At 60.5% G+C, this 13,232-nt stretch overlaps 1 protein-coding gene across 3 annotated transcripts in view; it reads right to left on the bottom strand.

Moving 5' to 3' along the window:
* Positions 1-1,241: 1,241 nt before the first annotated feature.
* The window catches only part of LOC122385384 (SH3 and multiple ankyrin repeat domains protein 3-like), a 114,806-nt gene continuing 102,815 nt past the window's right edge, over positions 1,242-13,232 (bottom strand). For all 3 annotated transcript variants that reach the window (XM_043373616.1, XM_043373617.1, XM_043373618.1), the window contains 8 exons: positions 11,262-11,419; positions 10,435-10,696; positions 9,940-10,173; positions 7,711-7,914; positions 6,946-7,367; positions 5,572-5,860; positions 4,652-4,914; positions 1,242-4,407 (listed from right to left, as the gene is read on the bottom strand). In XM_043373616.1, the coding sequence (XP_043229551.1) occupies positions 1,969-4,407; positions 4,652-4,914; positions 5,572-5,860; positions 6,946-7,367; positions 7,711-7,914; positions 9,940-10,173; positions 10,435-10,696; positions 11,262-11,419 (4,271 nt within the window). In that variant the 3' untranslated portion in view covers positions 1,242-1,968. The remainder of the gene's footprint in view (positions 4,408-4,651; positions 4,915-5,571; positions 5,861-6,945; positions 7,368-7,710; positions 7,915-9,939; positions 10,174-10,434; positions 10,697-11,261; positions 11,420-13,232) is intronic.

Raw genomic sequence — 13,232 nt, 5'->3', positions numbered from 1 at the left:
CCGTCGGGGCGAATTTCGCACTGGGGTACTCAAAATTTGAAGAATTTAAGACGTTTCCATGAGTTTTGAAGGTATGGATAAGTTCTGAAAATCCGGTTCTCCTTATCTGGGCCATTAACTCCATACGGTCCAGGAAAGCTGGCACACTACCTTTAATTATATTATCATCACGTTTCTTCGGAGAATCTTTGCACCTATGTTCTGTTTTTGGTGCCAGGAACAAGAGTCGATTTATCTACCAGCAGGAGAGCCGATTATTGGGGGGGGGGGGGACAAAAGATAGTATGTCCCACCCAACATTTTGGTTGGGGGGACATGTCCCACCCGTCTCAACCCCCCCCCCCCCCGGTGGCGGAGCCCTTGCTCAGTCGGCAGGGGCGTAGGCAGGGGGGGGGGGGCACTGAACCATGCTCCCCTTGGGCGCCGAAGGTTCCCTTTGCGATTGGAGGGCGCCGAAGACCCCCTCCAATCCGCCCTATTGCACTCCGCCCGATCCGCCCTATTGCACTATGCAATACGCAGACAACTCAGAATAACACTCGAAAAAGTAAGTTTTTTGGTGTTCAGCCAGCACAGCCCAACCGACGACCACAAAAGGGTTGCTGAGGCTTCTCATCGTTGCACGACACATAGAATCAAAAGGTAAAGGCAAAAACCGTGCAAGGATGCTGTCCATTTGTTAAATATTGGTGTGTCCCTAATCATATTCTCCTGCGTCCCAATTCACCCGCCTCTCGGCCTCTCCCCTAGCTATGTGCCTAATTTTACCGAGATAAACTTTCATTTTCAATAGCTTGGACGGATACTGAGGAAGATAGTATAGCTAGGTGAAGATCATCGAAGCCCGTATTGACCCACGCCATTTCCCGTTTTACCCCAAGGGTGGGGCAAAACGGAAAAAGTGCAGGACCTGTTTCAAAGAAAGTTTTTAAATGCGTCTGGATATCAGATCAAGTAGTTAAATGCACTGGCGCCTTATCAGCAAGGCATCAAGGTCCCGCTCAGCACCATGAACAGTGGTTTTGATCCACATTTTCTTAGGGTGCCCATATTGCCCCACCTTCCCCTACCCCAGGCTTGGCTCCTGCAGGATCGCCCCCCCCCCCAAAAAAAAAACGCAAGTCTGGATCCGCCAGTGTCCTCCCATACTCTCCCCTAAGTAAGCAGACGCTCCCTCCAGGCAATGGGACAGCATTATTTGTTCAGAAACCACTTCCACGATTCAATGCATCAGACGCCGGTTATTGATCTAGATGTCTTTAATTGAACAATGGTTATTTACAAAATAAATTCATACAAACACGTTGACAGAGTCCGTTGCGGATTCACAATAGCAATCACAATGGCTGACATCGTTGGCACGTTGAAGCCGGTGTCTGGGCGCATTCTGCCCTCTCTGTTCTAGCTCCCCAGCGTGGACCACGGCGCCTAAACAGACGCCCACTCACTCAGAACTGGGAAGCACGGGTACGCGCAGCTCCAGCACGTATAGCTTACATATCTTAGTGCTAACGTAACTGCCTGGGCGACCGGAAATATGAACTAACGGTACATAAATCATAGTTGGATCTCTTCTTACGGCGATAACATACTTTCACGAATACGACCCATTCGACAGAAGCAGTGATTTAGGTAAGCAATCTTGGCACAATTAAAGCTGCTGCTCCGCTTTAAATGAACTTAACACGACCAGTCAACATTCGCCTATTTCATATTGCCGCCTTCGAGAATGACAATATGCTGCACTCCATTGGTAATAAAAAGGGGGAGAGCCGCCGCGCTGAGCCGACCTGGCAGCCACTGGGGCGTCTCGGCACGGCGCGACATCACAGCTGACGCCCGGTGAGCAGTCGGCCAGTCGGGCGGCGAGCTACGCCGGCAGAGCGGCGCAGCGTGGACGGGACGGCGCCCACACAAACACTGCTGAGGCGACCAACAACACTGGGCGCGGCGGCGCCACCGGCGGCCCTACCGGCCAGCAATGCCCACCCGTGCCGCCACGGTCAGACGCTTGAGCGACTTTTCAATGTTGAGCCGATGTCCCATGCGCTTCACACCGAGCTGGGCCAGTGCCGGCCCGTCCAGCTGCAGCAGTCGCGCGCCGTCCACCTCGGCCTCTGCGAAGCGCGCCTTGTACTCGGGCATAAAGAGGCTCTCCAGCCAGTCAGCGGTGTCCTCGACGCTCCACTGGGACACAGGCACCGTGCGGAACCGGTTCTTGACGTGCGCGCCGGCCGCCGGCCGCGGCCGGCTCGCCGCCGGGATCTTGCTGGGGCTGCCGGCCGAGTGGCGGCGCGCGCCGTCTGGCCGCGGGATGCCGGAGCTGGCGCGCGCCGGGCTGGCGCCAGCCGTCACCGAGCCGGCGCCGCTCGGTGAGCTCAGCGCTGCCGGCGGCGACGTGCCGGCGCCGGCCGGAGACCGACTGCGCACCGCCAGCGACCTGGGCTTCACCAGGCGCGACTGGCTCTCGGCGGCCGGCTTGGGCGGCGGCCGCGGCGCCGGCGCCTTGTGGCCGGCCGGGTCGCTGAACTCGGGTGGTGGCGCCAGCAGCAGCCCGTCGCCACCAAACCCGGGCGGCGGCGGCACCACGGCCGCGGCCGCCGCCGCGCCGCCGCCCAGCTGGCTGACGTGCTGCTCGATCTCGCGCAGACTATCCTCGATGCTGCGCTCGTCGTCGGCGGCGGTGCCGTGCGCCGGGTGCCGCTCGGCCTCTGTGTCGGTGCCGTGCGCGGGGTGCCGCTCGGCCTCTGTGTCGGTGCCGTGCGCGCCGCTGCCGGTGATCACCACAGTAGTGGTGCCGCCAAAGCGCAGCTGGCGCCGCTGGCGCGCCGGCCGCCCGCCCGGCACCGTGATCGACACCGGCTTGGCAGCGCCGCTGCTGCTGCTCAGGCTGGACGCCGGCGGTGTGGTGGGCGCGGCCGTCTTGGCGTGCGCCGTCGACAGGCACGGGATACTGCTCGACTTGGTGGGCGGGGCGGCGGCGGCCGGCCGCGCCGGCGGCCCACCGCGCTCCGAGCTCAGGATCCACGTGCGGTCGCTGGTGTCGTCTGAGCTCTCCGACTCGCCGCTGTCGTCGCGGCGCCGCGTGTATGAACCGCCCTCGGTAGGGATGAATGTGACGTATTTCGGCGGCTGCGCCTGGTCCTGGTCGGAGCTGACGCCCGATGACGAGCTGTCCGCCTCCTCCTGCTGGCGGCGCGGCGCGGCGCCCGGCAGGCCGGGTGGCTGTCGGGCGCTGCGCAGTTTGGCGCGCGCCGAGCGCAGGTCAGTGCCACTCAGAGTACCGATGGTGTGCGACTTTGTCATCCCCTGGGGCACGGTTTTGGTCGGACTCGGGATGCCCGACGGCATCTGCTTCTTCCCCACTTGTATCCGCGTCACCTGCTGCACCCGATCACCGGCTGCCAGCGCGTCTCGGGCGGGTGGGCACTCTGCTGGTGCCGGCGCGTCTCGGGCGGGTGGGCACTCTGCTGGCGGCGGCGCAGCTCCGGCCGGCCCGCCGCGCACATCGCCCACGCTGAGCCGGCGCCGACGCTCGGCCACCTTCTCGGCCAGCAGCGTCTGCAGGTTTGAGCCGCCGCCCGCCGGCGGAGGTGACGGCCGGGCCGGCTGCTCGCCGGCGGCCGGCGCCGGGTGCGAGCTGCGCGGCGACGGCGGCGGTTTGAGCAGCGCCGCCGGCGGCGGCGGCGGCAGCTCCTCGTCGGCCGGCTGAGACGTGGAGCGGCGCAGCGGGCGCGCGTACAGCTCGGACGGCGGCGCCGCGTTGGTGGGCGTCGTCTCGTCTGACAGCGGCTGATCGGTCCGGTCCGCGTCGCGCGCCGGCGGCGGAACACTGCGCGAGCGCTGCTGCGGCTGTAAACGGCTGCGCATCGGCGCCGCGCCGTCGTGGAACGCCAGCGTCTTCAGCTCGGTTGGCGAAGCGTACAGCTTGGCGTCAGACGACGGCCGGAAGGTGGAGGGCACGCGGCGCGCGCTGCCGTCGCCTATCGGCGGCGGCACGGCGTACTCGGCGTCTGTCAGCAGCGGCCCGGCCGGCGCCGCGCCGCCACTGAGCACCGCCGCACTGGCGCCGGCCGCCACCGCGCGGCCGCGCAGTTTGAGCTGGCGCATGCGGCGCCCGACGCCGCCGCGGCTGCTGCTGTGGTCGCTGGTCTCGCTGGCTGTGTCGGTGCTGGCGCGGCGCGCGCGACCGTACAGGTGCTCGCTGCTGGACCAGGCCGGCCGCGGCGCCAGCCGGGCGCCGGGCCCATGCTGCAGCGCGTGCAGGTCCTCCTGCGAGTGGCTGCGCCGGCGTGCCATCCACGATGCGGCCGACTGCAGGTCCGGCGTGCTGTGGAACGCCTTGCTCAGACTGCCAGAGTCACCCACATACACTGACTCGAGCGGACCGCCCTTCGGCTTCTTGCCCTGGAAGACGGGAAAGACTAATATCAGACAGAGTTAAAAAAAAAACATATGCACCAATCAGTTGCCGCATAGTCGTACCCCACGGCAAGCAGGCGCACAATGACTGAACTCTAGCATCAACGGGTGCAGAGAGGGGCGTCCGTTGCCACTCTCACGGAGGCAAGGCTCGCGTGGCGCCCGCCACCTACCGGTGCCGCTCCTCCCTCCCCCCCCCTGCCGCCGGCGGGTACCGCTCTCCTCGCACCTTGTGCCGCTTCATCTCGGCCACCGAGGCGTAGACGCGCGGCCCGCCCTGTCCGGCCGTGGGTGGGTAGCGCGGCGCAGAGCCCTGCCGGGCGAACAGCTCCTCCAGCTCGCGGGACGTCAGCCGAGAGCTGGCCGGACGCGTCCGAATCGAGGCCACCTGGACGCCGGCGCTGGGCACCTTGTACGTCTCCGAGTCGACCGAGCTGCTGTTGGTGCTGCGCCCCTCCGAGTCGTAGTCGTGAATGGCGCGATCCAGCGCGTCTGCCGGTCAGAGCACACGGCAGTCACCGGCCGGCCCCGGCAGCACTGGCACCGCCACGGCCACTCACCGGCCAGCACCACTCGTACACAGTATACATACAGTCATACATAAAGACCCGGGCCACGTCGTCAAACAAGACCGTCCGGGCTAGCCCACATGCCTCACTGTGGTAGTAGGTACTGGCACACGCTGCTATCAGTAAACTCTCCGGAACCAAACGTAACATAGGCTACGTCTCCATGACACAAGTTAAGCCGATTTTGCAAAATGGATTTGCTCAATCATAACATTCAGGCAGCATTTGAAAATGTAAATATAGGATTAGGTGCTAGCTAAAACCATTTATACGCTCGTTTTTTGCATAAGGTGAATAGTATCCGAGAAAAACGCACGTGAAATTTCTCTAAATCGATTTAGACGTGTCATGGAAACGTAGTGATAGTCGAACTTAATAAGTGAAGCCCACTCTAGCCCGCCACTCTCAATATTTTACCGTTGCCTACAGCCTGGTCCTGGCGTCCAGGCGCGCCCCCACCAGAGCACTGCACCGTGAGGGCGACTGGGTGGGCGCCCGGCGGCCGGGAGAGCTCAGCTCAGCTCAGCCCCGGCGGCCGGGAGAGCTCAGCTCAGCTCAGCGCCCGGGCGGCGCCACTCACCGATCTCTGGGTAGTTGTTGAACAGGGAGCGGGCGCGCGCGCGGCCCACACTCAGCGTCGTCTTGGGGTCGCGTTTAGGGGGCAGCGGCGGCACGGGTGGCCGGCGGCCGGCGCCGGCCGACACGTGTCGCGGCAGCGTGCAGAACTGGCGCGGCCGGTCGGCTGCCGCCGGCGCCAGCTGGCTCGGGTCGGGCAGCGACACCACCGTCATTGCCACCAGGTCGCCGGCGCGCCGGATCTGCTCCACCACCAGCTCGTGAGACTCCTGAGCCACGTCGACTCCGTTGATCTGCGCACACGGCCGGCCGGCGCCGTACGTCAGACAACAACACGGTCGGTATTGCAAACGGATCTACATCGCCCAGCATATGTACATTACAAAAGTGATGAGGTGTGAAACAGCACTGACGTAGCTAGAGCTCAGCTGAACCAGCTCTGTGTTGCAGCGCCTTCTCACTAGCCATCCAGCGGCTCGGCCTCCCGCCTCATTAACCCGCGCCCCGCTGGGGGTCCTCGATTTCCACGCCCTGCTGGGGGAGGGGGGGGGGGGGGGTTGAACATAATTCTAACTCGGCTCCTGGGCCACGTAGCGATACGCGGAAGGCGGCGTTCAAAACAGCGCCGAAAATGATGACGAAAACACATCGGTCACTTTTTTGCTCAGGTCATATGTTAGGTCACCAGAGGTCATTGAAAGCAAAATTTCGCCGATTTTTTGGTCGAATGAGGACAATTTCCAAGAAGCCAATAGATAACTCGGGAACTTATAGTCACAGCGACGCGGAAAAACGCATTCGATAGACCTATCAACGCTCTTTCTGGGTATTGCTCTCAGATTTGGCCTAGCGTCAACGGTTTTGCCTGCAGGGGGCACAAACTGTCAAAATAACCTTTTTTTAAAACAATTTTCTGCAATAACTTTTGACTCAAGCCCTGCACGAGCTTGCTTTTACCGGCATCGAGTTCCTCTCATCAAGACGCATCGAATAAACTATAATTTGACCTTGAAAGGTCAGCTTGAAAATTTGACCTCAGGTCAAGGTCATGACCTGACCCGAAAGTGTCATGCTGCGTATCATTCGATCCGTATTTAGGTGGTGGTGGTGGTATGCCATTTTAGCCCATTTTAGCCCATTTTAGCCCAGCCTCAATCACCAGTCCCGAGCTCCCCCACCTTCCCCCACCTCCCCTCCCCACTCACCAGTCCCGAGCTCCCCCACCTCCCCTCCCCACTCACCAGTCCGAGCTCCCCCACCTTCCCCCACCTCCCCTCCCCACTCACCAGTCCCGAGCTCCCCCACCTTCCCCCACCTCCCCTCCCCTCTTACCAGCATCCCGCCGTCCCGAGCTCCCCCCACACACACACACACTCACCGCCAGTATAAAGTCCCACTGTTTTAGGCCGGCTCGCTCGGCCACGCCGCCCGGGTCGACGTCGTCCAGGTACTGGAGCGCCGGGCACCGCTCGCTGGGGCGCAGCTCCATCAGCGGCGAGCTGGACTTGGCGCCGCGCAGCACGAAGCCGAAGCCCTTGGCGCTGCGGTGCAGCACCACGGTGCGCGGCTGCAGCGGCGCCGCGGGCCGGCGCTGGCGCGGCGCCGTGCCGTACGGCGTGCTCAGTGAGCAGCCCAGGCCGGCGGCGCCGTACGGCGGCTCGTCGGCAGCCGGCGGCCGTGCCGGTCCGGCCACCGGCGGCGACTTGCGCAGCCTTACCTCCTGGACGCAGCGGGCGGGAAACACGCCCAGCTGGCCGTCCAGGCAGCCTTCCAGCATCCCGTGATCGGTGGAGGCCGACACTGGCCGCGGTGAGAGGGGGGGGGGGGGGACGGGGCACCGTCAGAGGGGTCGCCCGCGCCGACAGAGGGAGCATGGTACACGATGCAGCTAGTGGCGTGGAGGAGCTCAGAACTCCAGGAGCAGCATTAGCAAACATAATTCGACAAATAACAGACACATTGCAATGTAATCGGAGGCAGTGATTTCGTCCACACCGAATATCATAATAAGTACGCAGAAAACATCCATTTCAAGTCAAGCAGGCGGCAAAAGGCCGATGAGTGGCGCTGCCGGGCAGTCCGCTCTGCGCAGCGGCGCGCCGAGTCAGCTGCCGGCCGGCTGCTGGTCGGCGGCATAGCCTACCTTCGATGATGTCTCCGTGCGCGATGGTCAGGTGTCCGGGCAGCGGGCTGCTGTAGGGTTCCATGCAGACGACGGTGGCGCCGGCGGCGGCCAACTGCACCAGGCCGGCCTCGGGCGCCGTGTCCGGGACGCTCTCACCAGAGCCGGAGCCGTTGCTGGTGCCCACGCCGGAGCTCTCGGAGACCACGTCAAATAGGTCCTTACCTGGAGACACCGCGCAGCGGTCAGCCGCCGACGCCGGCCGGCAGTCGGGGGACGCCCGGGTTCAGCACAGGGACGCCCGGGTTCAGCCCAGGGACGCCCGCGTTCAGCCCAGGGACGCCAAGGGTTCAGTCGTGGGACGCCGGGGTTAGCCCACGGATCCCGGCGGTCAGTCGTGGGATACCGGGGTTCAGCCCAGGGACGCCGGAGTTAGCTCACGGATCCCCGCCGTCAGTCGTGGGACGCCGGGGTTCAGCCCAGGGACGCCAAGGGCTCAATCGTGGGACGCCAAGGGTTCAGCCCAGGGACGCCCGCGTTCAGCACAGGGACGCCGGGGGTTAGCCCAGGGACGCCGGAGTTAGCTCACGGATCCCGGCGGTCAGTCGTGGGACGCCGGGGTTCAGCACAGGGACGCCGGGGGTTAGCCCACGGACGCCGGGGTTCAGCCCAGGGACGCCGCTAAACACGAGCGCCGACAATGTTCGGCAGCCATATAATTAATTATGAATAGGACGAATATACGAATTATGCAAACTCACCAGATCAGTGGAAAAATCCAGTTCATTTACCAGCATTGCATGTCCCTCACAGATTGCCTTACCGATACAGTTGTGAGATAGGTACCTTCAACGTTTTAGACATTCAGAAACGTACTGCTACGCTATTCGAAAACAAAGTTTAATATTTCATGTGTTTGAAGCAATAACGGTTGATAACGGCGGTAAAAAAGGCGAAATTTGGGAGGGTTAAACCTGTTTGCACGACATCAAGCCACAATAGATCTTCTATCGTGCAAAATCCTTGGATTACGCCCATCAATTGTCAAGGAACGGGTAAAAAGCGATGAGGTTTATTTCCACCAAAGCTGTGACAAAGATAATCATGCGCCGCAATGGTTCAGCAGTCAAAATAACTTGTACTTTTTACATAGTTGTGTGAAACGTTTTAAACAGTTACATCGCTGTTGTTACCAGCCAAAAATAATGTCTGCCGTGCAAAGGCCACCTATGCGATCTGCGGCACGTTTTTCAATGGTCGACCACGTTAGCCATCTTTATCGAGCTGGCGCTGGGAAATCGTGCCAACAGCGCAGCGCACTCAGAACAAACAAACTGCCGGTAGACTGCGCCGCCGCGCCGGCCGGCCGTGGTACCCACGCGGCCACCGGGACACCCCCAGTACAGTACCCCAGTCGAACACGGCTGTGAGCCGTCCCACCCGCTGTGGCCGCCGGCCGCGCCCCGCCGGACCCTGCCTGCTGCTCTGGTCCGAGCCATCCGGCACGCCCCGCGGTACCCCCAGCGCGGCGGTGGCGTGTGTGCCGGCCCGAGACTGTATCAGTGCAACGAGAAGTGGCCCCCGACATTGCCCGGACAGAAACACGCCCAAACGTCAACGAGGGATCAGTCGCCCGATTGCTGTGGCAAAGTCGATATGATTGGGGTGGGCGTTATTACCGAACTGAAGTGTGCGATCAGCACAGGGTGACTAAGGCCATATCCAAAGGCTCGATTGGGTGCCTCGAATCCGGTGATCGGTGGGGTTCAATTTGGTAGCACCGAGCTGGCCAGTGGCCAGTGCTGGGTCTGACGACATACAGCGCGTCCTTAGGCCCGCCGTGTCCTCCCTCCCCCCCCCGCACTGAGCGGCCCGCCGCGTCCCTCACCAGTCCCCCGGCCCCGCACTGAGCGGCCCGCCGCGTCCCTCACCAGTCCCCCGGCCCCGCACTGAGCGGCCCGCCGCGTCCCTCACCAGTCCCCGGCCCCGCACTGAGCGGCCCGCCGTGCCCCTCCCCAGTCCCCGACCCCGCACTGAGCGGCCCGCCGCGTCCCTCCCCGCCCCCCGGCCCCGCACTGAGCGGCCCGCCGCGTCCCTCACCAGTCCCCTGCCCCGCACTGAGCGGCCCGCCGTGCCCCCCCCCCGCACTGAGCGGCCCGCCGCGTCCCTCACCAGTCCCCGCCCCCCCGCACTGAGCGGCCCGCCGTGCCCCCCCCCCCCCCGCACTGAGCGGCCCGCCGCGTCCCGTACCATGCAGGAGCGGCGGCTCGGCCTCGCTGGTCGGCTGGGTGCACGTGCCGCTGCTGCCCGTGCTCGTCTCGCTCAGGCTGGACGCCGACGAGAACGGCGGCAGCGAGCGGTTCGAAGGCGACGGCGACGGCGGCTTGGAGAGCGGCGAGCCGAGCCGCGACTCCGAGTGGGTGCGCGGCAGCACCAGGCCCGAGCGGCGGCGCGGGTTGTACTTGGGCGCCTCCTTGAACGGCACTGCGCGGCCAGGCGGGGACATGTCAGATGGATACAGACAGACGGGGACATGTCAGATGTACAGGGAGGACGGCGACATGTCAGATGGATACAGGCAGACGGCGACATGTCAGATGTACAGGGAGGACGGCGATATGTCAGATGTACAGGGAAGGCGGTGATATGTCAGATGAGCGCCACTATACGAGAGGGAACAGTGGAGTACTGGCGTGCCCTGGCCGGCGGCGCTGTGCCCGCCTCCCCGCGGCCCGCGGTACGCACCAATGTCCTCCGGCCGGTGGCGCTGGATGATCTCGGCCAGCTCCAGGTTACCGGCGATGACGGCCACCTGGTAGGGAGTCTGGTTGGCGAAATTGAGCGCCTCTCGGTCGGCGCCCCTGAAGAGCAGCACGCGCGCGCACGCCTCCTCGCCGTTGATGGCGCATACGTGCAGCGGCGTGTTACCGGACGCATTGTGCAGGTTCATGTCGGCGCCATAGAACAGCAGGTGCTCCAGGTGCTGGGTCATCGACCGACGCGCCGCCTGCCGGCAGTCAGACCAGCTGGTAGTACACGCACTACCTACCTGGTACGGGCGCACCTCTCCCTGCAGCACCTCCACTTTACCAATCCGTAAAAAAGGAGGCTCCGGTCCGAAATGTCATTACATCGTTGGAATTTGGAACGAAAGCAAAACACGTGGAAATAATATTGTTATTCCTTGTATTGGAGCCTGGCATAATGATGAAATGTGCTCAAATTTCCGTCCAAATAACTAAAATTACAGCCGTTAGTAGAAATACAGCTAGTAAAAATACAGCCGTTTCCACCCTAAATCTATATACGGCTACGCGTCGTGCATACCCTTTGAACAAATCCCTGCCGTAATACGGCAGACATCTAGCAAGGCGGATCTCTGCTGTGAGACGGTAGTCCGGTGAACCTCTGCCACGCCCTGGCAGTCCCTGTGGACACCTCCTCAGCCCCGGCAGTCCCGGACCCGGTGGACATCTCCCCAGTCCCGGCAGTCCCTGTGGACACCTCCCCAGTCCCGGCAGTTCCGGTGGACAGTGGACACCTCTCCAGCCCCGGCAGTCGCGGGCGCTCACCTGGTGGACCTCGGCCCATCCCTGGCAGTCGCGGGCGCCGATGGTGGCATGGTCGTGCAGCAGCGCCTGCGTGATGCTGGCGTCGGCGTTGTGTACGATCGAATAGTAGAGCGGAGTGAGGCCCTTGGCGTCCTGGTAGTTGGGCGAAGCACCCAGGTCTGGCCGACACGAAAACACACACAGAGAGAGGCCCGTCAGCAACACTCAACAAAACAAGCTATACCATGAACGTGGACTGGCTTAAGACACTTCAAGACCACACTTGTTCAAGTAAAAAAAAAAAGACTGCTGTCTGTTCTAACGCTCCGTGCAGTTGAGCTGTGAGTGAAAGTGCGCAGTGTGTGTGAACCACCGGCCGGCCAGTGGGGCGGCCGCTCAATGAAGTTATGCAGCAGCAGCGGAATTCCCGAGACCTTTATAACCACTAAAACCTGTATTGTATGGCTAGCACCTCTCCACTTTTGTGTTCGTGCACTGAAAAAATTTTTTACTCAGGCCAGGCATTACTCAGTAATAACTCATGAAGAAACTCAGTGAATACGATAGTGGTGCTCACTTATTGGCTGATCTAACTCACATCACCAGGGTGACTTCGTTATGCGTGAGTTCTGAGTGCTTAGTTTCGTGAATTCGAACTGAGTCGGAAATGAGTTTTGCTTGGGCAAATCTAGTTTCCTGCGCAATGCATGAGTTCTCGCGAATTCACGTGCACTTGTGCGTGAGGTACCCCCGGCTTGAAGATGCGCGCATGCGCGGCAGGGTGAGTTTCCTGCGTGATGCGTGAGTTCGCGTGATGAGTATTATAGCCGTTGCGTTCGAAAACCGCGGCGCGCGCTTCAGTCCGTTGTGGCGCGGTGACTCGCGTAGTTCACGTTGAATTGTTGAGGCTATTGTGAAATTGTGCGGGAGAGTGCAGGAGCGGGGAAGGCGTGCAGCGAAGGATGGGACGGGTAAGTTATCTGTGAAGAGCTCGGTGATTGTCGATGAAGCTTTTATCAATCGCATGCGCCGCGGAGAACAGGGAGGTGAACTGATGGACCAGCAGACATTCCCCGCCGGCGTCAGGAGGTCGGTGCCAACCGTGAACGGCGGAGCAGATCGATCGAGAAACTGAGGGATACCTACCCGGCATAGTTCGAAAAAGAAGAGGTGAGTTATGTTACCTTTAAATTTAAAAAAAACATGTTTGTGGGATAATGTTGCCCTTATACTAAAAGAACGTTCATTTGACCCTTTTTACTTCTTTAAAAAAGAGCTCCGTCACGACCCGATGTTTTTTTTTTGGGGGGGGGGAGGGAGCGAAGGTTGTTTGAAGTCGATTCTTTCCATACAGCACCCATAGGCACAATGTTAAAAATGTAAAATATTGAGGGACACGTCCCCCGTACCCTCCCCCCCCCCTCCGTCGGCGGAGCCCATGGTCTTAATTCCGCTCGCTGAACCGTTTAAGATTCTTTTGTCTCGTTTGTGCTTATTATTTTTCCGACTGTTATTATTTTTTCCGACTGTTTTTTTAATGCCTACACACATAGTTTCGTACACTATTCGATTTCAGCGAGAATTTTCAACCTTTCTTACAGTTCTGGCGCGAGTTCGACCGGGTGGTGGGTTGCTCAGCCGGCTCGAAGCCGGCACTGACCACTACGAGGCCTCGATGCAGCGGCTTAAATCATAGCTAAGCCGAGTTCAGGCGGCATGCTTCAGCACAAAAGGTTTGTGTTTCATTATTTGTTCATTTTTACACAATAAAATAAGGAAAAGCAACGTAACTAGCAATTAAGTATGTGAACGTGCTTCAATATTATATATGCATCAATACAAACATTAATTGCGTGTATCATTTGTACATTAACTGATGAAGATTATTATTATTATACTTTGTGATTATTATTAAGATTATACAATATATTATATATATATAATATAATATAAATATATATATATATATATATATATATATATATATATATA

Source organism: Amphibalanus amphitrite, unplaced genomic scaffold, assembly GCF_019059575.1.
Source record: "Amphibalanus amphitrite isolate SeventyFive unplaced genomic scaffold, NRLGWU_Aamphi_draft 000216F_arrow, whole genome shotgun sequence".
In the NCBI taxonomy this organism is placed as follows: domain Eukaryota; kingdom Metazoa; phylum Arthropoda; class Thecostraca; order Balanomorpha; family Balanidae; genus Amphibalanus; species Amphibalanus amphitrite.
Note: the sequence above shows the minus strand (reverse complement) of the source record. Positions and strands in the feature narration are given on the sequence as shown.